This window comes from Balaenoptera borealis, assembly GCF_965194805.1.
Source record: "Balaenoptera borealis genome assembly, chromosome: 12".
Lineage (NCBI taxonomy): Eukaryota > Metazoa > Chordata > Mammalia > Artiodactyla > Balaenopteridae > Balaenoptera > Balaenoptera borealis.
In genome coordinates, this window is record NC_138869.1 from 70,894,478 (window position 1) to 70,921,320 (window position 26,843).

The 26,843-nt window shown below is 42.0% G+C and overlaps 1 protein-coding gene, 1 long non-coding RNA gene and 1 pseudogene across 11 annotated transcripts in view; 2 read left to right on the plus strand and 1 right to left on the minus strand.

Moving 5' to 3' along the window:
* Positions 1-707: 707 nt before the first annotated feature.
* Positions 708-2,130, plus strand: LOC309608019 (suppressor of cytokine signaling 5 pseudogene; annotated as a pseudogene). The gene is made up of 2 exons: positions 708-773; positions 969-2,130. The product of its transcript is annotated as a suppressor of cytokine signaling 5 pseudogene (transcript).
* A 5,639-nt stretch (positions 2,131-7,769) lies between these two features.
* The window catches only part of SLC26A8 (solute carrier family 26 member 8), a 66,270-nt gene continuing 47,196 nt past the window's right edge, over positions 7,770-26,843 (minus strand). For all 9 annotated transcript variants that reach the window (XM_082346668.1, XM_082346666.1, XM_082346667.1 and 6 more), the window contains 10 exons: positions 22,383-22,460; positions 18,811-18,906; positions 17,295-17,401; positions 17,144-17,213; positions 16,665-16,757; positions 16,424-16,555; positions 12,463-12,828; positions 9,206-9,260; positions 8,921-9,105; positions 7,770-8,060 (listed from right to left, as the gene is read on the minus strand). In XM_082346668.1, the coding sequence (XP_082202794.1) occupies positions 7,773-8,060; positions 8,921-9,105; positions 9,206-9,260; positions 12,463-12,828; positions 16,424-16,555; positions 16,665-16,757; positions 17,144-17,213; positions 17,295-17,401; positions 18,811-18,906; positions 22,383-22,460 (1,470 nt within the window). In that variant the 3' untranslated portion in view covers positions 7,770-7,772. The remainder of the gene's footprint in view (positions 8,061-8,920; positions 9,106-9,205; positions 9,261-12,462; positions 12,829-16,423; positions 16,556-16,664; positions 16,758-17,143; positions 17,214-17,294; positions 17,402-18,810; positions 18,907-22,382; positions 22,461-26,843) is intronic.
* On the plus strand, positions 22,457-25,689 carry LOC309607785. Its single transcript, XR_014232546.1, has 2 exons — positions 22,457-22,537; positions 23,403-25,689. It is a non-coding gene; the product is annotated as an uncharacterized lncRNA (long non-coding RNA).

Sequence of the window (26,843 nt, forward strand, 5' to 3'; positions counted from 1 at the left end):
CTGTACCTCAGTTCCCTCATCTAGGAAACAGGAGTAATAACAGCCCTACCTCACAGGGTTGTTGTGCAGAATAACGTGTTAGCTTTTGTGAAGTGGTTAGAACAGAACCTGATACACAGTAAAGGGTTAATAAATGAGTGCTACCTGGGAGAGAAGGAGCACCCCAGGGTAATAGCGGAGTGGGAGAGTGGGGATCATCTGAGTTGCTGTGTCTCCCACACACCATTTATAAGATGCATCAGGATGTTGCAGGGAGTCAGGCTCTATGGAGGAACGAACACCACTGGGCAAGTTTCAGTGAGTGTAGCAGGTTAAGGGCACCATGCGTATCTGTGGCCAGAAGAACAACATATTTCCTTCAAGGCTCCTGCCCCTCCAAAGCCCTGCCTGCTATTGGTCACGAGCTTATAATCAACAGATAAAGTGGGGAAAATATGGAATAACTTCCAATACAGGTGTCAGAATCTCTTCAGCCATGAAGGAGGAAGCTGTCGTGAAAATGCGGGCATGAACTCCGAAAGATGTTTTGTCTGTCAAAGAGAAAAAAGCAGTATAGGAGACAGCTCCTCAGCAACAGAGCAGTCCCTGAAGAGGAAATGTTGCCTTATGACTGGGATTAAGCCCTTCAAAGAATTCTTCAAGGAGAAACCATAACTGTGCCACTGAAACCCCTCAGATTGTTGAAATAAACATTGAAATGGATAACAATGCATGTGTCACCCCAGGAACAAGACTTGCAAGAAGAGTTTTCTACTATTGACATGCTCTGTGGGGTAGGAAGAAAAAACATTCTTGTTCTGCAGAGACACAAAGTTCATTGGATACTGGTAAAAAGCTTGGTGGAGGGAATTCCCTGGTGGTCCAGTGGTTAGGGCTTGGCGCTCCCACTGCCAGGGGCCTGGGTTTGATCCCTGGTCGGGGAACTAAGATCCCACGAGCTGCACTGCCAAAAAAAAAAAAAAAAAAAGTTTGGTGGAACTCGAAGTGGACTTCAAAGGAGAGAGGCGAAATGGCATAAGCTCTGTACATGACATGAACATCATTTCCAGCAGCACTATAGGAGACAGAGGTTGTAGGATACTGTGGGCTTGTGTTTTCCCATGAGAACTTACAACAAGCAGTCAGAGCTCCTCTTTTCTAATAAAAGAAAAACAAGCCTTTCTGAATTAATGCTTGAGAAATGTTCTTTTCCTGCTGTCTCAGATTTAGCCCCTATATGGCCTTTGATGAAACAGTATATTCCTGTGAGCCCACATTCAACATTTTTTGATATGTTTGATCTATCCTTGGCTTCTACAGAAGATGAAGAGGATAAGCTTAGAGAGAGAAGGCAGCTTGGTATTGAAAAAGAGGTTGATCCCCTTCCCGATGCACAAATACATACGTCTGAAGACACTGCACCGGTTAATTTTTTATATAAACTGGAACCAAAGTCAGCTCCTAGAATGACTGAAATCAATCAGAACAATTCTGCAATTTCACAAGCTAATTGTGACTCAGAAGAGGACACAACCACCCAGTGTTTGCAATCACGCAGGCAAGGGCAACGTCAGGTATCCGGAGACAGTCATGCCCATGTTAGTAGATGGAGAGCTTGGGAAGTCCATAAACAGATTGATTACATACACTGCCTCATGCCCAATTTGCTTCAGATTACAGGCAATCCCTGTCACTGGTGAGTGATGAACCATTACGAAGCAGAGCTGTTCTGGAAGAGAAACCTGAAGGCCCATTTTTGCTCAGGGACTCTGCGAAGAGTCCTCTTTTCTGTGATCTTCTGACGTGACAACAGATCCCTGCCTGCCAAAATTGAACAATGGAATCATAACCTTAGTTTTAATGCTCACGACCCTTAGACAATTCATTCCTCCCCTGCAACAGGACTTCTGTGGAACGCTTTAAAGATCCCAGCTCTTGCATGTTTTTTGGACCGTTGCTTACTATATCACTAAATAGGACATTGTCTTTTAGGCCGCAATATAACTACCATGCAGTCATCTGTAGGTGCACCACATATGATGGTGGTGGGCTCCCTTCCCATCAATGTTACAGGATTTTTTAAAAGAGAGTCATTAAAAACAAAAAGTTAGAGTTCGCTGGTTAGATTGAGAACCAGTCAAGGCAAAGTAAACTCTCCCATCCCCAAAGGGCATTCCCTAGATCTGCTTTTATGTGCGTCAGAGGGTACACCTATAGCAAGCACACATATTAGTGTTAGGCTTCTTCAGTACAGTATGTAAGCTTAGTGTTAGTATCTGTCAGACGTGATCTACTGTTACTTAGATAAACGTGGTGCCTATTGAGACAACAGAGGATAGAGCTACAGGTGTTCAGTAAGGCTACAAAAACATTTAGTTGATTTAGTTAATGGGTTTTTAATGGCTGTAGTAATTGAGTGAGGCAACTCTGGGGCATTTGCTGTGAAGAATTCTATTTCTTACTGAAGAATAAATAATTATTGGATGAGTGTTACAACAGTGTGACTAATGTTTGAAATTACCATTTTTCTAAAAATTTTTCTATAAACTTTCAAAAGTAGCAATGTTTGTAGTTACTATAAATCAAGCTTTGGAAGTCCCCAAAATAAAGACTGCTTTCCTTTAAGGAAAAAAAAAAAAATGCAATTTTCTGGCATGAAGGCATAGTGCATTTCACTTAAGTGTTGCTATAGTTTATACTCAGTCTCCTTGTCTGTTTTGTGAAAGGTACTGTTGAGTAAACTGGATTTCTGTCAACTCCCTGGTATTTCCCTTAAATTTATTAAATCTGAAGAAAGGATACTGGAAATAAAGTTGTAGGCCTGGCGCTTCCTAGAGGGCCGAGGCCAGGTGTGGGCATCCAGCAGGGTTCCCAAGTTGTTTATCTCAGTCCTTGAGAACAAGAAATGCATGTTGGGATGGTGGTATTTTAGATTTAATCAAAGCACCCTCTAATTTACTAAAGGAAAAGTTCTATAACTTTGGGAGGTAAGAATCCCTCCATTACTAAGACAAAGCCCATGCTTTCTAGTAAAACAAAAGAAACACCCCAGAATGTTAACAGAACTTATCTCTAGGGAATGGGAGTACAGGAGATTTCTTTTTTTTCCCCCCTGCTCTTCTGTATTTTATAGATTTTCATTAAAGAGCAACTATTATTCTTACAATGAAAAGCTGTATTTTAACAAATTTATAAGATAACACAAAGTTAATTAAAGCATGAGGCTCCTTTGATTATATTAAGTCCAATATTCAGAGCATTGGATAGAGTTTTTAGAAAGACTTTGTCTCAATTTGGGGGGATAATTAGCCCTATACTAAATGATGCTCTAGTCTCACCTAACAAAGCATAAAAGTCATAGCTGAAGTGATCAAACTGTTTCCAAGTAATTTAACCATTTCCCAGAACAAAACTCAAGATTTTTCTTGGTGCTTACTCAGATGGACACTTGATCCACAGTAGCTGTGGCCCCGACCCTCTGCTCATCCTTGGTCCATTGGGAGTCTCGTGTTTATCCCACTTAATCTCAATGCCCAGCTCAAATGTCATTTCTTCTCAGTAGTTTTCCCTGACCCACATTCTTTCTAACCCTTCCTGTCATCTGTATTTCTATAGCACTTTACCTCTCATCATTATCACCTTTTCATTTAGTAGGCATGACACTCTCTCCCCGCATGTTTGTAGCTTGGGAGCTCCTTGAGGGCAGATATCATATTCTATTCATTCTTTTATCATGGTGTGGTAGATTAAAAATGGCCATAAATTATTTTCCCTTCAAGAAGTGGAGTGTATTTGCCCTCACATTGAATCATGGCTGGCCTTGTCACTTACTTTGATCTGTGGAATGTGGCGGGTGACACGCTGCCTTGAGCTGCTGTGTGAAGTCCAGGTACCCTCCCAGAGAGACTATGTGGAGAGAGAGGTGGCTGCCTGGCCACCCTCCCGCTCTTCCAGCCATCCCAGCTGAGATGTCAAGACTTGTGAGTAAACCCATCTTCAATTTCTAGGTGAATCTCTAGATGACTGCGGCCTCATGAATGGGCCTAGCTAAACCCAGCCCAGATTGCAGAATAATGAACAAATACATGACTATTGTTTTAAGCCACTAAATTTTGGGTGGATTGTTATGCAGTAATAGATTACGGAAACACAGAGTATCTGGGGTATGGTGAGTCTTCCAATAAGTGTTTGTCGAATTAAATTTATTTTTGTATTTATTTATTTATTTTGGCTGCACCATGCGGCATGCGGGATCTTAGATCCCCGACCAGGGATCGAACCTGTGTCTCCTGCATTGGGAGTGCAGGGTCTTAACCACTGGACCACCAGGGAAGTCCCAAATTAAATTTAATTGTAAGAGACTTGATGGGTAAAATTGGTCCAGATGACCCTCATGGTCCTTTTTAGCACTGAGATTCTATAATCTCAAGACCCTTAATGACCTGGGATTATGCCATTACTTCCTTTATTTCTACCTATAAATGAGAGTTGAATCTAGATGCAATATAGTTAAGTCCTTGGGCATCTTAGTCCATTTGGGCTGCTATAACAAAATACCATAGACTGGGTGGCTTATAAACAACAGAAATTTATTTCCCACAGTTCTGGAGGCTGGGAAGTCCAAGATCAAAGTGCTGGCAGATTAGATGTCTGTTTAGAACCCACTTTCTGGTTCATAGATGGCTGTCTCCTTGCTGTGTCCTCATATAGTGGAAGGGAGGAGGGATCTCTCTGAGGCCTCTTTTATAAGGGCACTGATCCCACTAATAATTGTAAGAGTGACCTAATCACCTCCCAAAGGCCCCATCTCCTAATACCATTATCTTGGGGATTAGGATTTCAACATGTGAATTTTGGGTGACACAAACATTTAGACCATAATATTCCATCTCTGGTTCCCCAAACTTTATGTCCTTCTCACATATCATCAACTCAAAGGTCTGAGTCCAAAGTCTCATCTAACCGTCATTTAAATCAGATATGGGTAAGATCAAGTCACAATCCACTGGGCTTTGTGACATTTAATGTATTAATATTTAGAGACAGCACCTAGGGTCACCTACTTTGACCAATCTCTTTTCCAAACCTAGTTTTCTGCAGTTCTATTGATTTCACTTAATTTCTTATATGTGAAAATCATGCCCCATAACCCATTTACTGTAGAACATAAACTACTTTTGAGATTTTTTTCAGTAATGGAGAAAAATACTCTTTCAGATCTGGCCTATACTAGTTTTTTAGTCTTTAAATTTTTTCTCCAGTTTCTTATTAGAGATATAAAATCTGCAATGATGACCACGCAATGAAAAGTGAGCTAACCAATCCAAACCATGGCATTTTGTAAAGTTTGAAACATCTTAGAATTTCAGGCAATCTGCATTTTGGAAGAAGACTCAGCCTTTGAATTGTTACTCACTTTACCCTTTCTTTAATGCTGAACTGTTTACAATCAACTGACCATTTTTCTTCATCTTACTATTTCAGGAGGGGATGGATGCTATGGATTTATGGAGAATATGCTTTAAAGATAGACTATAGTCCAAGCATCAGGTTGGTCTTTCTGAGGTCATGCATGAAAATCAAGATTTAGCTATGTTGCAGTTATAACAGAAAGGTCCGAAGTCTAAACTCAACCAGAGTGTCAGAAGCCATTGGTTCTGTGTTTAAAGACCTTCCTCTGATGGAAATGTGGGAATGGAAGGGAGCTGGAGCGAGAGGGCGGCAGCCCACAGAAGCTGGGCTCTCCGTGCACTTCCTAGTCTCCTGTTTTAAATATGAAATGTTTTCTTGGTTTTGAAACATTTCTATGCTTGTTCCTGCCACCCTGACAGCCTGGTTTGAACCAGTTTCTGGTTGAGACCTTGGTGCCATGGTAATCACCCTTAGGCTCCATCTGGCTGTGTCCCTGGGTGCCCAGCTTCTGTACTTACCCATGGTTACCACTCTTGGTCCCCCATTTGGTTCTGCCCTCCTAGCAGTCATTGGAACCTACTTTCAGTCTAGCTCTTTCTCATCCTTCAGATGCAAGGTCATTGTCATTACCATAGGAAGAGTTTCCTTGACACCCAAGATAGGTTCAGGTCCTCCTGATGTATGCCTTCTTTGTTTCCTGTATTTTACCGTCAAGGTACTTATCACAATTTATAATTATCTTTGTCATCTATTCTGCTTATTTTTGTGTCTTCAGCACCTGGGACAGTGGCTGGCACATAGTAGGAGTTCAGTAAATGTGTTGAGTAAACATGAACAAATGAAGCTTGTAACTTGGGCTCCCACCTCTTTTAGGGTACAATTGTATATGACCTTGGGCTAGTTACAAAACTTATGTCTCACTTTATGCATGTGTAAAGTAGGGAGGGATAATATTGTTTTATTTACCCCACAGTTTGGGGTGCTGTGTATATAGCAGATGCTTAGTGAATGTTTGTAGAATGAATAAATGCACCTGTTATCTCTGTGATAAGAGACACTTAATTTAACAAGTATTTCTTTCATCTAACAGGTGAGAGAAGTTGATTTTCTAAGCAAGGGGAATCTTGTTTACTGAGTGGGAAATAAAATTCAGTATTCCCAATGCCTTTGCCCAGGGGTTTATATTTCTCTTCAGGTTGTACCTTAATACTAGATTTTTTTTAATGGAGGAGGGGAAATTTCTTTAAATGAATTTGGACCAAACTAGTGATTTGATTGACTTTTCCAATTCCTAAGGGGTTTGTGTCTGTCACAGATTTTAACTGTTTGGTCCACCAAGAGTACAGATTCTAGACTGCCCAGATCTTAAAAACCTGTAAGAAAGAAGCAACGGTGAATGTGAATCTGAAGACCAGTGGGAGTTCTATAGAGCTAACATTCTCATTGGGTGGTACAGCTTATTGGCCTTCTGAAACACTGTCAGGATAAGATCCTGACCTTGGAGTGATGGCAAAAGTGCTTATAGCCTACAAGCCTTCACAGGCTGGCCTTTTTTTTTTTTTTGCCACACTGCACGACATTTGGGATCTCAGTTCCCCGACCAGGGATCAAACCCGCACCCCCTTCATTGGAAGCACAAAGTCTTAACCATTGGACCACCAGGGAAGTCCCAGCCTGGCCTAACTTAACCTATTTCCCCCTGTATCAGTGCAGTGAAGATAACATATAAAGTACAAATGCTACACAGTTTTTCTTGTTCTTGCTCATCTCTTCCCCCGCCCCGTGTCTACCTACTTCTGGAATTTCTTCCACCTGACATTTCCTTCAGCATACAGAATACAGAAAAGGGAGAAGATGCAGGAAGGGTCCAAATGTAACTAGAGTTATGTATTTTATTTGAGCCTCATCTCTTTAGAGAAAGGGGAACACAGATGAGAGGAATAAGTTAGAGATGGTCTGAAAAAAAAAAGAGCACAGAGGTGAGGGGTGTGAAGAAGGAAATCCTTCAGTGGAACATCTGCTGAAGGTGAAACGAAGTGAACCTGGATAAGGAATTCAGAGATAATTCTTGGTGTTTAGTATTGTGATCTGGGAGTGAGATCCCAGCGCTGAGGAAGGAAGAAGGCCAACAGGTGGAGGAGTCCCAAAGCAAGTACTGCTAGTTTGTAACTAGCCTACGTCTCCAGACCAAGTGGCCCCATTTGGGTGGGAAGGATTTGCTGAGGGAATCTGACCCCTTATTCCTAGCTCATCTCCAAGGTATCCTCACTGGCGCTGCTCTGGGATGTAAATGAATTCATAAGCTGATGCCTCCTCTCTACTGACTGTGTCCTAGGCTGAGTCTGAGGTGGGGACTGGGGAGTTATAGACTGATACGGAGGCTAGTACTGCTGCTGAGACCTTGGCCTGGATGTGGGCTCAGGCTTGGTCTCTGTCTCTGGATCCAGCTCAGATTCAGGCTCCAGCTCTGACTCAGGCTCCATCTCGCGATCCAGGTCTAGGTCCGGATCTAGCCCAGTCTCTTGTTCTGACTCCTGCATGGGATACAGATCAAAGTCTAGCTCTGATTCCTCCTCTGTTACTGGGTCCTGGAGTATGGTGAAAGCTGGACTTTTACTTCTGGGGGCTTCTATAAGACGGCTGCTCATTTTATGTTTTGATTCTTCTTTCTGAAATACACACAATTAGATGAGTTAAAACTTCCCAATTAGATTTAATTTTTGAACAGTCATGGAATTTCAGAATACAGTAGGACTCAAGGTACCAGAAAGCATGGGTTCCTGGCAAAGTAGAAAATATTTCTGGCCTAAATTTGCTTTTCATCTTCTTTGCACCCTCTGGTTCCTCAGTTACTTACCATGCTTCAGGCTCAATCAATCCATAACTTCCAACTTCTCTAGTTTTTCTAGCCAGCCTGGATTTCATGGTCAACCATTTAAATAGCAGTGGTCTTGTCAGCATTCCTGGACATCTTGTCTTCTTGATTTTACTTGTCTTTCCAAGCCCCTAATGTAATCCTCCGCAAGCCCTTCATGACCTGGCCTCCTGCTATCTTCTTTAGCTTTATCTCTGTCTATAGTCCCCACCTTTTGCTCTAGCCATAGAGTTAGACTGGCAGATCTTTACGTCTGCTAGGTCATCAGTTTTATTTTCCATCCCAAGGGTGGTGGTGGTGGGGGATTCTACAGGGATAGCCAAGGGAGTATTTAAAATATTTATTAATTGGTATGGCACTGGCACTAACCAAGCCTGCTGTAAAAAGATCCTTGAGGCCTCTGCTGGGTTGGGTAACCCCTCTTCAGTTGGGAAAGGATCCTGAATGACACCCAGATGCTATGGCAGTGTGGGAACCTGGGACTCAGGTTTACTGCTATTTACCAACTGGTAAGGGAGCCTTTCAACATTTCAAATTCTGGGACAGCCACACTCAGAAACCTTTCCTGGACGTTGCTCATCTCTATCTGATTAGGTGTCTCCTCCTACCTCACTGCCACACCACTCCCCACTCCGATGCTTCACATCATCCAACCTTGTCTGTTTCTGAGTAGGCTTCTTGTATCACTGTCTCCGATTCATCCACACTTAACTCGGAGGACTCTGGCAACTTCCTTGACAAAGCAAACAGCACAGCATCGTGGAGGGTGAGGAACAGCTGGGCCTTGGTGATGCCAGCATCAAAGAAGTCATTCTTCTCAAGTGCCCTGACCACAGAAGCTACAAACCAAACCGGGAACACACACAGGGTCAGACACCTGGGGAGGAGAGGATCCAGGGTACAAAACACAGCCCTGTTCATAAGATGAAGGATACTCACAGTGACACCCTGCAATAAGCACCAAGATGTTGGCGTTTTGGAAAGCATTGAACATCTGGGGGGGAGAGAGTAAGCCAGTTTTAGAGATCTTCACACTCAGTAGAGGAAAGGGCCTTTTAATTAGCTGAGTTTTAAAACCTCTTTGGTCATTCACTTGTCTGGGGTATATGTACCTTTGCATCCCCACCCCATTCAGCTCTGTAAACATTTGATGAGTGAACTGCTTTATGCCAGGAAATGCCTGAAGTGCCAGAATACAAAAGAGAATCAGATGGTCTTGTGTGGGGTGGGGAGTGACAGGGAGGGTTGCCCATGGTCTTAAGTGGGGAAACAGTTCACATAAAGAGATAAATGTTTACATGAGGACAGTGCTAGGATAGACACAGGCACAGGTGTGATGGGGACACACTGAACGGGCCTCATGAACAATCGTATCTTGGTATTATTGCTTAGTGTTTGCACGTGACCCCCTTCTCTCTGGAGTCCACTAAGCAGAGGTGGCAAAATGTGGCCCAGAGATGGTCAACTGATATAGTTGGGAATGGTATTCAGGAACCCTGAGGATCATATTCAGAGCTGCTCTGCAAAGTTGTATTTGAATTTAGTAAAACATCAGACACTGACCTCAAGTATATACTTCAGCCTATACATATATATATATATGCTCTGGAGCTATAAATCTTAACGTTCAATTCAAAAGAAGTCACCACTCACCTTAATACTCTAAGACCCAACAGGTTCCCACCCTGGGCACTAAGTTGGAGTGTCAAAAGAAACAAAACAGACAGACTCTACTTCTTTCACTACCAAGGGGAAACAAGAAAGTCATTCTTGATCATACAGTAAATCATAAAGTTATTTGGTAAAGAGCCACTATAGACATACTCTAAATGACAAACAACAGGAGATTGAAATCCTGTGAATTAAGAAGAAGCTTAAATGGAGTGGTTGTCTCTAATAAGAACAACTACTGGGATTTTCCTTAGTGGGTTCAAGTTTTCAATTATAAAGTAAACAAAACATAATGACTTCCTCCAACAAGGCGGGATAGAACAAAGCAAACAGCACAGCGTCATGGAGGGTGAGGAACAGCTGGGCCTCGGTGATGCCAGTGTCAAAGAAATCATTCTTCTCAAATGCTCTGACCACAGAAGGTACAAACCAAACCTGAACACACACAGAGCCAGACACCTAGGGGGAAACCTGCATTTTTAAAGTGTGAGGGTGTACCGTGAATCTCTGAAGGCTGCAAAGTTAAGGTGCCAGACATTGCCTCAATGATGGGGCTGGAGCAGAAAATCATCAACGTAGGCCAGGTTGATGGAAGGGTCATGCCAAGGACCAGAACATATGGTGCCTCCAAAAAATGGAAGATGAGAGGAGAGAGGAAAGCTTGGCCCAATTATACTACAGAACAGGGGGAAGAGTGATACAAAGTCAGAGGCTTTAAGTTCCAGTGCTGGACAGGCCCCTTCCTAACTGCGAGCCCAGGACTCTTAGGGGGAAATATGGCTTGTCTCTCAGGGCTGTTGTGAAAACTAAATGAGATAGTGTATATAAATGTGCTCAACTCAGTCTGGCATGTAAGAGGCATTCGATAGTGTAGTCAGTGAAATCTAAAGCTACAGCTACAGTGTAAGACTGGGAGAAGAGAACACAGCCCAGTAGTACAACCTAAGATGGAAAAGTCCCAAAGATAAGACATTATCAAGTATATTTGAGCCTGCAAATGGAGTGGGGGTGGGGTGTTGGTGGGGAGAGGGTCTCATGGATGGGAAAGCCCTTAATGTAAATCTCTTCTAAGCCTCTCATTTTATAGATGAGGAAACCAAGACCCAGTGCAATTTATTAAGTTACCTCGGGTCTGATGGACAGTGAGTGGTAGTAAAGCCAGGACAGAGCACACATCCACAGACCACCAATCAGAGTTCTTTCTGCTATGACAAGCTTCCTATTGCCTTAGACCAAAGAGGAGCTGGACTCACTTAAGACAGAATCATATTCACTTAGGAATAAGACGTAGGATAAAATATTTATAAATATTTTGTTAAAATGGAATCTGAGGATACAAGAAGGAAAGTCAGCCAAAGGAGCATATCTCAAAAAAAAGTTGTGGGGGGGGACGGACAGTGGTTAAGAATCGCCTGCCAATGCAGGGGACACGGGTTCAAGCCCTGGTCCGAGAAGATCCCACATGCCACCGAGCAACTAAGGCCGTGTGCCACAGCTACTGAGCCTGCGCTCTAGAGCCCGTGTGCCACAACTACTGAAGCCCGCACGCCTAGAGCCCGTGCTCCGCAACAAGAGAAGCCACCGCAGTGAGAAGCCCACGCACCACAACGAAGCGTAGCCCCTGCTCGCCGCAACTAGAGAAAGCCCGCGCGCAGCAACAAAGACCCAATGCAGCCAAAAATAAATAAATTAAATAAATTAAAAAAAAAAAAAGGTGGGTGCAGTTAAAGCCAGGAAGCAAGTGGGTTCAGGATGTGTAAACCTGAGCCATCGCCAACAGGAGCAAGAGTGACATAGAGGACTAAAAACTGAGATAAGCTGGCTTGAAAAAAAAAGACACTGTACTTATGAGACATTAAACAATAAAGTCAATATGGTTAGTTGTGCACCTAAACTGTCCATATTGTACAAGAAGGAGAGAAATGAAATCTGTCTGAGAAACCAGAAAGTGGGAGAGAAGCCAGGACTCAGGGAACATAGCTTTGAAGGAAAAATCTTTCCTGCCCTTTTCACCCAAAGATGCAGGCAATGAAGAAGGAACTGGGGAAGATCCTTACAGGTACCGGACCGGGCGGCCCCACGCCTGGGGTGTCATTTCATCACAACTTCTTCAAACCTGGGTGCCTTTTAGAGCAGCTGAATAGTGGAGAATTCCTTGTGAACTTTCTTCTGTAGCATTTGAACCTATTCCTTGACATTTTTTGTAGCTAATTCCCAGGATACGCTGGGAGTTGCTGGGTGTGGCACAGATTGCTGTTTCAATGGTGTTAAGAGTTTCCTATTTTTCAGTCCTTGAGAAATAATATGCCATGGTTAGGGAACCAACCCTAGTTTAGTAAATCAGAGTTGCTTCATTTTCTTTTTATTCTGGTTGATCTTAAACTGTCTTTGGTGCTCAAGTTCCTAGTGGCCTAGGAGTCACAGAGCAGCTGATCAGTGACTAACAGGATTCAATCAGGATCAGGGCTGGGATGGTGGTGGTAGGAGGGGATCAGCGTTCTTGTGAAAGCCTCCTTAGTACTTACCTGTCTTAGTATGACCAAAGCCTGTGCATCCACAAGACGTACCATGGAGAAGTCCAGGATGATGGTGTGGATGCTGGGTAGAAGAGATGAAGTCGAGTAAGGCAGGGGTGTTCTACCCCCGACCTGAGTTTCAGAAGCATCAGGGAGTGTGATCGACATGCTCCTAGAGGGGTCATCAGAAAGCCAAACTTTCTCCACCTCCTTATAGTTTGGATTTCTCTGGGATGTGGAAGATGTTATGTACGGCACTTGGTCATCGGACATAGTCTGGCTTGTGTCCATGCTCTTGAAATGTGAGCAGCGGACCAGGTTAATGGAGGACGAGTCGAGGCCCCGTTTACTTTCAAATCGTTCTGTGTAAACAACCTGGGATGACAGAGTTAGGGGAGGACTATGATAAGACTCAAACAAGGCAGGAAGCATTTGCAACTATGCTGTTTCTATCTACTAACTCAATTCCCTCTCTCTTGGAAAACTCCACAGACTATGCATTATACCTTTTTTCCTTAGATATCTCACTGTCACTTCCAGCTTGTGACTAAAACCACGTTCATCTTTCCTGAGCCACCCCCCCAACTTCCCCACATGCATCAATGACATTATCATTGTCCTAGTGAGCCAGACTTTAAATCATCTTTGATTTATTCCTTTCCCTCATCCCTGGATTCTAATTAGTCTCCCACACCTACTAGAACTTTGAAGTATTTCTTCCATCAGTCCCTTTTCTCAACACCTCCTTCTTTTATCAATGAAACTGTCTTCTGTCAGACTTCCTTAAGGAGACAAAAGTTACTTGAGTGTGGCTGTCTTTACCTTTCACTCCTTTCATGCTCCTAATAGGCCTATGTTGCTTAAGGACAGTACCAAGCACCGGGAATACAATGGCATGAAAGATGTGAATGCTGACTCTGCAGTCATAGAGACCAGATTCTACCTGGGGAGAGGGCACGTGTCCATTTAAAGGATGAATAACAACCTAAATGGACAAAAACTGTAAGGTACGTGGGAAAATGAAGAGTTCATTTGCTAGAGTGGTAGACTTTGGGGTGATGTTTCTTTAAGAAAAATCTGTTGTTCTAATGATGTTGCTTGTGAAATAAACTTTAAAAATAGAAAAAAAAATGTAAAGATTAAAACTATACAAGGTAATATATATTGTATTGCTAAAAAAAAAGTGGTGTGGACAAATGATAATATTACAGTTCAAAGGAGAGAGGTGCTCCCCAAGCCTTGACAGTCACTGAGGCCAGGCCTTTGGGGGACAGCTGAGCACTGCCTCAGTGTTGGGGAGATACAAGGTCCTTCAGGCAGAAGAAACCTCTGAGAGCCTCCCCTTTCTCTCCGTCTACTCTATACTCTGTCAAGAGCTTTCACAATCCACTCCCGCCGGGTCTGCCTGAACTTACTGCCCAGGCCAAGCCTCTTACTCTGAGGATCCCATGCTTATTTCTACCTCAGTGTCTCTGTCCAAGCCTATTCATGGACTGGGAGTCCTTCTTTTTCCTACCTGACATAAATCCAAATTTCTCTCTCCTGCCCAGCTTAAGTGCATTACTACCGTGAAGTTTCCCTGCCTTTTTGAGTTCATGCCGATCTCTCTTTAACTGAAGTCTTAGAGTTGTTAGAATATAAACACACGATTTAGAACATAACAAAATACTGCATGGTATGGTTTACCATCTTATTTCATCAGTTTTAAGATGCACCATTACTTTTTGTACTGTCAAGAAACAAACAAGGGCTTCTCTGGTGGCGCAGTGGTTGGGAGTCCGCCTGCCAATGCAGGGGACATGGGTTCGGGCCCTGGTCCGGGAGGATCCCACATGCCACGCAGCAGCTGGGCCTGTGCACCGCAACTACTGAGCCTGCTCTCTGGAGCCCGCGAGCCACAACTACTGAAGCCCGCGGGCCTGGGGCCTGTGCTCCTCAACGGGAGAGGCCGCCACGGTGAGAGGCCCGCGCACCGCAATGAAGAGGAGGCCCCGCTCACCACAACTGGAGAAAGCCCACACAGCGGCGAAGACCCAACACAGCCAAAAATCAATAAATAAAATGAATTAATTAATTTAAAAAAAGAAACAAACAAAACACTGCAAATTAAACTATAATAATGCCGTCAATTGTACAATGCATCTAAATTTCAGAGATGTGAAAAAAATGTATATTTTTGGATGGATAAATACAATAATAGCCTTAAATGTCACATTAATAGAGAGTTGTTTCCCCAGTTTGATTTTTTTTTTGGCCGTACCGCACAGCTTGCGGGATCTTAGCTCCCTGACCAGGGATTGAACCCAGGCCCACAGCAGTGAAAGCACCAAGTCTTAACCACTGGACTGCCAGGAAATCCTCCCCAGTTTGAATTAAAATTCCATGAATTGCTTCAAAATAATCCTGTGATTTTGAGGGGCTGTAGGTGGGTAGGGGTATAGATGAAATAAGATTGAATACGAGGCGATAAATCTTAAAGTGGATGGTGAGTACATAGAGGCTCATTATACTTGTCTCTACTCTTGTATATGTTCAAATTTTTCCATGAAAAAATTAAAAAAAAAAAAAAGGAACAACCTGGATGAACCTTGAGGACATTATGCTATGTGAAATAAGCCAATTGCAAAAAGACAAATACTGTATGATTCCACTTATATGAGGCATCTGGAAGAGTCAAAGTCATAGAAACAGAAAGTATAACGGTGGTTGCCAGGGGCTGGGAGGAGGAGGAAATGGGGAGTTGTTTAATGGGTCAGAGTTCCAGTTTTGCGAGATGAAAAAGTTCTGGAGGTAGATGGTCGTAATGATTGCACAACAATGTGAATATATTTAACACTATTGAACTGTACACTTAAAAATGGTTAAGATGATAGATTTTACGTTATGCGCTTTATACCACAATTAAAGAGAAAAAGAAAAAGGAACTACCTGGAGACAGCGGCCCCTAAAAATTTGTTTTCCTTTTTCATAGTATCATAGTTCTGGGCACACAGTATGAGATCAATAAATACTAGATCATATTCTACTCTAAAATGTATTTTCTGATGTCCTGTAAATACTCTCTACAATACTCAGTGCAGTGTGGATACAAAATAAAAATTAGAGATAGTGTTAATTCTAGTTGTAGAGCAGTCCTCTTGGCGGGGAAGTCGGTATTTTCCAGGAGCTCAGGAGAACCTATGCTCCATTCGGGTGTATGGCAATGAGAGTGGGTGCTTGGTATTGTAGGTGAGGAGGGGGATGGGAGGTGTTTGTGTGTGTGTGTGTGTGTGTAGACAGAGCTGCTCCTCTAGGGTGTTTGTGTGAATGAAAGGCCTCGAAGCTGGAAATGAACAGCCCTGCCTTGGGGAAAGGGAATATTTAGACCAAATCTGAGTTGGAAATTAATGAGCGCTGTAACTCATCTGCTAAAATAATCTTCAGATGCTGTAAAATCCCCATGTCTGCTAATCTGCCCTCCATCCCACATCATCATTTCCCTGGTCACAGGCAGACATCAGGAGACTCTGACAGATCCTTGGGAACCCCAGCCACCTTGACCCTGCCTGCCCTTGACCCTGCTGCAATTAGAAAACAATCTTTAAGTCACTTGTTTTCAGAAATCTATAGCCAGGGAGCTAAGATAAAAGTCAAGGAAACAGGGACAACCAGGGAACTACTGACAATGTCAACAGGCAGACTGTACTCTGTGCTCAGATAAGTTGCTGGCCATTGAGAAGGGAATCAGGAGTCAGGACATCTCCCCCTGCCTCCTACTTTCAGGGCAAGATCTGAACCTGAAAGGGAACCCGTGTCTCCATTTCTGAGTAGAAATCTTTGATTTCCAATTACTTATGGTTCGTCTAAGAGTTAAAATCCCTGAGGGGGTTTAGATTTTCTTTTCTTTTCTTTCTTTTTTTAAAAAACTACTAGTGCACTTCTTTTTTCTAAAATGTGGAGAAAAGTGCAGAAAAGAAGACGTGTTTCTAACCCTGGGTGGTGGCTCCGGTTCATCACTGTTGCAGAAACACCAACAAATCTTTCCTCGCTGGGGGCCATCTTCATTTTGATTAAACAGGCTGTAAATTTCTTCTTCTGTAAGAGGCACCTTTACCATTTCAACCTGAAAGACATATGAGGGGGTCACATATGGATGGTGAATGGGGGAGGGGAGAATACTCGGGGAAGGGGAGGGGAGCAGGTGGAGAGAGGCTGGGGAGGAGAGACTTCACCCCCTCTAACAGCTTGCGCTTTAGGTAGTGAACATTGACAAATGTAATGGAGTTGCAGCACTGGAAGATCTTCACCCCTGGAATGTTTGTAACCTGCAAGACAAATAAATGTAAACTTGAGGGAAATTTTTCAGCTCTTTCATGGAGTAAGGAAAAGAAATCCTTAGAACCTCCTGGAGAATCTGTATTCTTTATAAGAAGCAAGATCTAGCAAATTCCTTCCTCCCATTTTCATCCCCTGCTTTTCCTGCTTTCTTCTTTTCCCCTCCATTTCCTCACGCCTCTCTTTTTCTTGGCCTTCCTCCCCCAAAGGACATTTTAAAATTATCCTTAACTGGCTGCATTGCTTTCCCCACCTTTGTAAATGCATATCTGCAGTGCGGCAGACAGGAGCAAAGGGGTTTTGTAGAAAAACTAAGCAGCAGGCCTGGTCCACCCCATCCTTTGGGCAAAGGAGTGGGACTGATTTGGATTCTTACCTCCCGATAGTCATGGAAGCTTCTATAAATATTGGTGTTAGGGATCTGACCCAGGAGGAGAATCTTAGTTCTGAAAGTAAATGCATTTGCCTTTAGGTCACAGTTGCCTTACCTTGCCATGGCCCACCTCCTATTACCTGAGACAAAGTACCTGTGTGACTGAACCGTGATGATGAAGAAGGTAAAAGCAACTGAAACAAGTAATCCAATGTCCAGTCCCAGTAAAATTGCAGATATGAACGTCACCATCCAAATGAGCTTATGGAAAAGAGGAAGAAGGGAAGAGGAAGACCGTGATAACAAGCAGAACTGAGAAAATCACAAGTTCTCTTTCTCAGCTCACCTTTACCCTTTCTCTGCCAACACCTAGGATTTAGAGAACAAATTCCACAGCCATATGAACTGATGCCATCAAAAATGATTGGGTACCAGGGCTACCTAGCAATTCTTTTATGCATCCTTGGTCACTTCTCTCTTTAATTCTCTCTTAAAACTTCAGTTTCCTCGTGTGAAAAATAGGAATAATAGTATCTGCTTTATAGAATTTATTGAGATTAGAAATATTATTTGTAAAGCAACCCAGAACACTCACCAAATTAGTGGTTGCTATTTTAAGAGCTATGATAGTTATTGGGGGTCTTTATTATCCTTTTCAAGCCCCTATCCCACCACCTTCTCCATCACTCTCAGCAGGTGATTTGACTTTCATTTTCACAAAGAAGATAGGCTGAGGGGGGAGGGATAAATTGGAAGACTGGGATTGACATATACACACTACTATATACAAAATAGATAATAAGAACCTGCTGTAGCACAGGGAACTCTACTCAATACTCTGTAATGGCCTATATGGGAGAAGAATCTAAAAAAGAGTGGATATATGTATAACTGATTCACTTTGCTGTATACCTGAAACTAACACAACATTATAAATCAACAATACTCTAATAAAAATTTAAAAAAGAAGAAGATAGGCTGAAACTCCCTTAAGTATTTACTTCCCCCTCCACCTGCCACTTGTTAGTTAGTATCTGCACTCAACCTTCCCCCGTTCTCTCCAGGTCTGTTGGAAGTGCTATCCCTCCTCCTAAGACTAGAAGCTCTACCTGTGCACTGGACCACATTCCCCTCTTAACTTCTCAGGGACCTGCATCCAAAAATGATCCTTTTTCCTATCTCTTTGCCTCTTCTGGGTGCTTCTCCTCTCATTGTATCACATCCCCCATCTTTTATTCCTTGCTGTCTCCCCTTTATGTCCTCTAGTTTTGTGCTCTAGAGAGAAGGAGAATGCTCCATCAGTTACTCTTCCTGGAAAGAAACCTCCTTCTCTTGTTAGAATTTGTGTCTCCCATCCTGGAATGTATTTCTATTAACCGGATTAAAAGTCATTCAAATATGCAATGTATGATAAACCCTTTTTACTAGATCTGTATGTAACTGCAGCTACTTAATTAATTGCATTTTATTTAACTTTGCATAGTTGGAATGGGTATTTCCATGCACCAATAACCTTGACTCCCTTTTTAAAGCAAAAGTAGAGTACTAGGCATCAGAGAGTACTAGGCAACAGACAGTGGCTTCAGGTTGATCTCTTTTGTTAGTTCTCTTCCCCTCTCTGCAGGCTTCCTCTCTGTCCTCCCCCACCACCTCAGGACATCTACACTCACACAGTCATATTGGTTCTGCCTCCACAGATTGGGTAAGTTGTAAATGGTTTCAAGGTAGGGTAGGACATTGCTCAGAATAATACCAGCCAGCACAGCCTGTGGGGAAAAGATAAACACTGCTTCATTTTCCTTTCAGGGGTAAAACTCCCAAATTTCCACAAAGGTACCTTGCCACTCAGAGATATTATGCACTGATATTTCATAAAAATACCAGGTCCATGCTTTGACTCATTGTCTAATCAAATAAGTATTCTCCACGTTTTTCTCTGCTTGCATCCATAATTTGTCAAATGCACAAAACAAGGCAAGGCCAGGTCACTCATTTGGCCGGTACAGCTACCACAAGCCCCTTTTAGATTCAGGTCACTGATTACTTACCCTGACAGTGAGAGGAAGAGTACCTGCAGGTTATGATCATCTAGCCCCTTCTGCTTCCATGTTGTCACTTTGGTGTCTGAGGCAAGCCCTCAGGGAGGCTGGCACCTTTGGCCATTTTTCTTATCTTTGCCTACTTGGCCTTGCTTTGTGTAGTTTGCTTGACATAATCTATGTTACCGATGTTGCTTAGAAACCATTCTCAAAAGGGATGACAAACTAAGAGAATTTCCACTCACAGGAATGCTGAAATAGTTGGGCTTTTTTCAAGTCTAATCATGATGTACTACAATTATTTCAACAATAAGATACCAATTTTTTGTCCATCAAATTAAATTAGCAAATTTAAAACATTGAGGACATTCCATAAAAATGGGCGTTGAGTATTGCCCTTTTGGAAAATAATTTGGCAATATATCAAGAAATGCTAGTATGCTTTCACACAGAAATTTTGTTTTACTCTTAGAAATCTATCTTAAATATAGAAAAGGGTAGATGTACAAAATTGCTCACTGTTGTGTTATTTATAATAACAAAAATGCAGATAACCTAATTTAAGATGATTAAGTTATAGTATGGAGTATCATGCTACATATTAAATTAAAACAAGAATACCAGATTGTACAGTTAGATCACAATTACGCAAAGTATTATCCATTTATAGAGAATAATATTGGTTAGATATATGCCAAAATGTTAATAGTGGTTTATTTGTGACTATGGCTTCAGAGACTGCCACCTCAGTGTGTAACCAGTCTATCTAAAAAATAGATTTTTATCTATTGTGAATTTTCCAAAGTTTTAAAAGTAAGCATGTCTCCCTTTCTAATGGAAAGAAAATGTCTTAAATATAAGAAAATGAAGATGGATACTCATAGGGATGTAAAATCATCAGGGCCTCAAAGTAGAATTGAACCTACTTTAAGAAACAATTCTCATCCTTTTCCTAGCCATCCTCTCTTCTATATACTCTGCCTGGGAATTAGAACTGATCCTATCATCAGGAATGGATTGGATCCAAGCTTACTTTTATTTTCTGAGGTTACTCAGTGACCACTTGGTCTTAACAGGTCAGTAGAGGAGGGAAGAACAAAGATGAAGTCAGCAGAAATTACTTGTTTCCCATCTTCATCTTCTTTCCAGTCAAGAATCTCCCAAAATTTCCACAATTCGCAGGGAGATGTGGTAGGAAAGATAAGAAATTCAACTTCATAGGGCTTTTACCAGATTTTTGGCTTGAGGTAGGGAGTATGAAGAGGAAACAAATCTTTTCATGACATAATATACAATAAAATTTTTACCTTTCTTAATATTAAGATAAAACATGCTCATGTGTAGAGAAGAATTGAGTTTATATATAATTTCCATCATACAAGAGATAACTATTGTTAACGTTTTGGTATAGCCTATGTATTTTTTCACACAAAATTGGAACAATATTGAATATACTATTTGCATTATGGTTTTTTTAAAGATTTTTTTTTTGATGAGGACTATTTTTTTAAAAATCTTTACTGAATTTGTTACAATATTTGTTCTGTTTTATGTTTTGGTTTTATGGCCATGAGGCATGTGGGATCTTAGCTCTCTGACCAGGGATCGAACCTGTACCCTGGGCACTGGAAGACAAAGTCCTAACAACTGGACTGCCAGGGAAGTCCCTGTATTACATTTTTAAAAAATTTATGTTGGTTCCGTTGCTAACTAGCTGAGATCCTAGCCAGGATGTTCCACCAATTACTCTCCTAAGGATTTTGCAACAAGCTATCCACAGTCGTTCAAAGAAGGAAGGAATCATTCGTAGTTTAATACTCATAGAGTCCCAGTGTTATAGAAATTCAGATATTCCACTGATCAGATTGTACTCACATTTTCTCACCCAGAAACATCCTAACTAGATGATGTAAAAATAACATGCCATAACATGGTTGACCAAAAGCAAGGGCTGTTCTATCCCCAACATATTTATAGTAAGGGAGGGCTTACCTACTTTTATCACTACCCTTCAGTGAATTCTGACAGATTTTTATTTGAGATTTTTAAAAATTCTGACTCTTCTAGAATGGAAAAATATCATTGTTCAAAGTAAATTAGTGAGTGGCCCTCCGAAAATAGACTCCCAAGAGTTATAGCACCAAAGGTGCTATATAAACTAAATTCTGTAGATGGCTTCTGCTGGGAATCAGAGGACAGCTTGTGTGATAAACAGAAGCTTAATCCCACCCACCATGCATATATTCCATGGCTGGTTTCCAAGGTCCCTGAATCACAAGAGCAGAAGGCAGCAACAGCCTTGAGATGGTCCTGCTCTACTGAAACCTGATATTTACCAGGTGGAATAAACGCATTCAAAAGGATGGGCATAATATTTACAACCACTCCAGCTTAGGGACTGCCACCTCAGTGTGTAACCAAGCTGCTGCACCAGGAACAAAATCTCCTCCCCACTCCCTTAGTACTATCTAAAAATGGCTAAAGGAAACATTAAGGAAATTTAAAAGGAAATTATGATGACTGGGCATTGATCTGTATTGTAACTTAGAACAAATCAATTATAGCTAGTAATTAATGCACCTGGCATCTCTAAGTGTAAGGTCATCCGTCTCACACAAAGGGAAGAAATGGCACATAAGTATACAGGGCATCCTAGCTGAACACAGAGTTAAAACTCAATTTTTAGATGCTGCCTTTAGTGTTCTGAACTGACCGAGAGGCAGTGTGGCAGCAGTAGGGGGATTGAGTTCACATGAATGCAGAACAAGGACTTCTGGAAACTATTTAGGAAAACAGATGGCATGAATGCACAATGAGCTTCCAAGCCTGTGGTGGTATTGGGTGTTCTGGCATCAGAAGTCTATTTTGGTCATGTTTAACTGAATCCTTACTTCCAAAGCTTACTTTATAGCTTAAGCAAAAAAAAAAAAAAAAAAAAAAAAATTAACGGGAACAAGAAGAATAACAATTGTTTGAGTGCTTATTACTAGCTCAAAACTGTTCTCTCTATATTATACATATTATCTTATTTAACTCCCAATCCTGTGAGGCAGTGGCTGTTATTTTAAAGAAAAGGAGCTAGAAATAGGCTGGGGCAACCACTGGGTATCAGTTGAATGCAGTTCTCCTCAGAGATGCCCCACCAAGATGTAATCTGGAGATCCGTTCTTTCTTGACTTAGTTATTTGATTAGTTCTACTTACATTTGGCAGTTTGTAGAAAAAGCGTCCCACCTTCACCATCAGGAGCAGCATCACACCTGCGCCTACCAGAGATGCAAACTGAGGAGACAGAGCCAGTTGGAGAGAGACCATCAGGAATGTATTGGTCCCTGTCTGCAACTGAGGCCTTCTGCTTGGTGAGAAGCATGTCATTTTTTTCTTAAAAGGGGTTGAGTATAACCATCCAGCATAAGTGCATTTTTGGTGAACTGACATTTTCAGGTCCTGTCAAAGTGCTAAACACATACTAGGTACTCAATAAATACGTGTTGATTGGACGTATGAAGGCTTTCTGAAAAGTCCCAGATTGTCTTGGATATCTGAATCTTTCTTGCCACAGCTTTGTGCTATGAATCTGAAGTTTCCTAAAATCCAGCCTGCACTTCATCCTAAATTTAACCCTTCTTTGAACAGTTTAGAAAAGCCCTGGTAGACTCATCACTGTCAGCCCTAAAATCCCAACCATTCCACCTCGCTCTTTTGGAGCCTGGATAGCTTCCCATCTAACAGCTTCAGTGGTGCTTCATCTTAAAAACACCATGATATTCACTTCTGATTTTCCTACTTCAGTTTCCTTCTGCCTCACTGCCATCAAAAAAGGTTAAGAACATGAGTCAGGGCTGTATATAGGAGCTCTGGATCCTATCCCACCTGGGTTGACTACTCTGGGCTCAGTACTACTTGGTAAGCAGTGATTCAGATTGGCAAATACAGGTAGAAAGCTAAGAAGCATAGTTCCCTTTATAATCTCAAGGCTCTCTGGACATAATCTTGAACTCATTATATCCTCTATTGATAAATTTCCATTGTTTAAGCCCTTACTAAGAAAAAATAATATAAAGCAGTGTAATTTCCCACTGTGATGGGGGTGGAGGGAGAATAAAACTGTAACCACAAATCAAAACAATGGCATATACAAGCAAGAACAAGCAACCTTAAATCTAAACCATTAAATGACCACTCAGCAATGATTCTCTAACTTTTTTTCTCTTTTTTTATTAGGTGTGAAAAAAATAACTTCCTACTGGATTCCCTCTCATTACTCACTGCTATTTGCCATATAAATGTATCGCTGAAAATAATCGCAATGAAATTAACATCCTACTTCCTTCTTTCCCCATCCCAGCTGATGCACAGCTAATGGGACCAACCCAACATGGAAAAGTTGAACCTTGAGAGAAGAGTGTAGGGAGATTGATTCAGGAAAATGGATCACTGTAACTGAAACTCAGGAAGTTCTCATGGCAAACATTTTATACACTGTGGAACTAAAAAAAGGTAACTGAAGCCATAAGTTCCTCCAGCCAATGTACATATATCAGCCTGTTGCTGCACCGAGTTTTAGGGTCTAGCTTCAGGCAGTCTTGCACTATAAGAAGAAACTGCTTTGATTAGCACAGGAAAATATATCAGGACTTTTCCTTCCTTCTACTCCTTTCTCCAAAATTCTTCTGATTATTTTTAAGGAAGCGAAGACATACAGACACCAAAATTAGCCGTATAAACCTAGTTTAAAATGAGTACAAACCAGACACTGAATCCCATAAAACTTGCTGCTCAGGGAGACCTGCCAATAATTGTGTGTCCCCCATGGCTGCACACGCAAAGGAGTGGGCTTTGGGATCAGAGGGCCATCCTTGGTGGCACTGTGCCTTAGGAGGATGCTTGATGGCTCTCAGAATCCCAGACTCAGTGCCTGAACAGGGTCTAGAGACAATGAGCATGTACAACTTTACATCTCATGCATGTTTTGCTTTTCTGCTCTGATTTTCCATCACTTTTCCAGACTTTCTTGAACAAAGACTGACTCTACATTCTTTCTGGGGATTCAAGGCAATGTGAGGTCCCATAAAACACAGCCACTACTGACACGCAGACCCTCAGACACCAAATGCTCCATAAGCAGCGGACAGTACATTACCATGGACCAGCCAGGGCACTAGGGACCTGGGGTAGAAGCTCTGATATTTGAACATCTTAAGTGACACGCACTATGGTGGGCACTATTGTCATCCAGTTTAATTCTCACAACTGAAAGGTTATCCTTATCCCCATTTTACAGATGAGGACTAGAGCCTCAGAAAGTGAAAGTAACTTGCCCAAGGTCACACATCTAGAACTACTGAGTCAGGTTTCAATCTACCTGACCGGTTGACTCCAAAATCCAGGCTCTCTCCACTGTCCTATCTGCTTCCTCTAAAAAGAACACAGCTCATTTCTCTCTTTGATAATTTTTTTCTTTTCTTTTTTAAAATAATAACTCATTTTTAAAAGCAGTTCTGGGACCCTAGGGACAAGGCAAGAAGGCTGGTCCTTGGAAAGCAGAGAACAAGGAAAGGAACCCAATCATAGAGAAGAGGGAAGCATAGTGGTCAGAACTGGATGAGCAGGCCCAGGCCATGGCTGGAAGGGCTGATAGGTTTTGCTGCAACCAGTGAAGACAAGTGGGTTCTAGACAGGGAGAAATTAAAGTGAAATTCAGACACATTTTATACAGTTTGTATTTATGTCAGACATACATACATACACACATACATACATACACACATACATAATACATATATACATAAGTGGCTCTTGGTGACAAGTCATGTCGGAGAGGTTCAGAGCCAACCCCCTAGCCTCTCTTTCCTGCAGTCCTGAGGAGCTTTGAAAAAGTGGGGGTGTTCTCAGGCAGAGTGAATCAAAAGTCCCCAGAGAAAAAGGGTGGAGAGAATAACCCCTGCTATGGGGTGAAGAAGGCTGAATGAGTCCAGATCAGAAACTTACTGGAGGTGGGGTAGCTCCAATGTGGAGGGCCAGGGCCAGGGGCATTCTCTGCTTGAACCAGCAATTTGCCCTGGGCAAGTCAGGGTCTTGGGGAAGGACTTACCAGTATCCCTGGGGACATACTTCCCTTTGAAGGGTCACTGTACCACAAAGAGAGATGTCATTGGTAGGGGAGAACAAAGCCATAGCAGAAAACAGAATGAGAGCCATCGGCAACCTTTGAAGCAGGCACTTTGTCCAACAGGCTAAAGGCAACTCTGAGGCTGAACTGAAGCCCTTCTTCCCTCCCTCCATCTATACATATCCTAACCCTCTTGCAATGATCCATGAAAGTCTCACTTCATCCATCATTCTCCTTCTTGCAATATTTATGGCATTTTAAAATTTATTGTATTTATTCTGCACTTAATTTTACCTGCACCGTGATTTAGTTTTTTCCAACCACATGCATCTTTTCTCCCCAAATTTGTTATGCTTGTATACTAAATAAACAAAGTGTGTGGTCACAAGTTAGTGGGAACTAATGTCTGGAATTTCCATTTTTTCTTACCATAAAATCCTCTCATTTTGACTTCAAAATTTTTTCACACTTGCATAGAACATCCTTCTTTTTAACATAACTCATCTTCCTTCTTTTGGTCAAATAGTAGTGCAAAACAGCTACATACACCTTAAAGGCCAATGTGTCTGGCAGAAGCTCTATGACAAAAAAACTCAGTCTACATAAAATCATATGGTATGGGCTTACTCTAGACCCATGCTCTCACCCCTGCCCAATCTTCTGACTTTTATTGGCTTTCACCTTATATTTCACTTATATTTACCCATGGACTGTGACACTTTATCTTTCCCCATTCAAATTTAGTGTCCATTCTTGACACTTCACTTTTTGACCATGGCTATACCTCCCTACTGTGCTGCTGTGGCCTAAGCTTGTCTTTGACTTCTGTCACTGTTTCTGTGCCTCCTGATCCCCGACTCATTCCATGGGCTTACTCCAGGTTCAATTCTGATAGTTGTTTGACATTTATTCATGCTATATAACTGAGATGGGACACCTCTCATGTTGTCAAGTTGTAACTTTTATCTGGTCAGTTTAAAACTCATGAACGTTGGACTCAAAAACTCTCTTGCCAGGGCTTCCCTGGTGGCTCAGTTGTTAAGAATCCGCCTGCCAATGCAGGGGACACGGGTTCGAGCCCTACTCCAGGAAGATGCTACATGCCGCGGAGCAACTAAGCCCATGTGCCACAACTACTGAGCCTGCGCTCTAGAGCCCGCGAGCCACAACTACTGAGCCCACACGCCTAGAGCCCGTGCTCCACTACACGAGAAGCCACCGCAATGAGAAGCCCGTGCACCACAACGAAGAGTAGCCCCCGCTTGCCGCAACTAGAGAAAGCCTGCACGCAGCAACGAAGACCCAACCCAGTCAAAAATAAATAAATTAAAAAAAAATCTCTTACCTACAATTAGACAGAGAGCTTGCCTTTAGAGTCTTCTCTGCCAACATTTTCCCTTTCCCTCTTCCCTTCCATACCCCTGTATATTTAGTTTACTAATTCAGGATACCTGAAGAGGGTCTGACCTAGATAATTTTCTCTTACACAAAGGTAGAATGGTCATAAATTCCCTAAGCTCACCTAGACAAAGACTTTATTCTCTATCATGAAA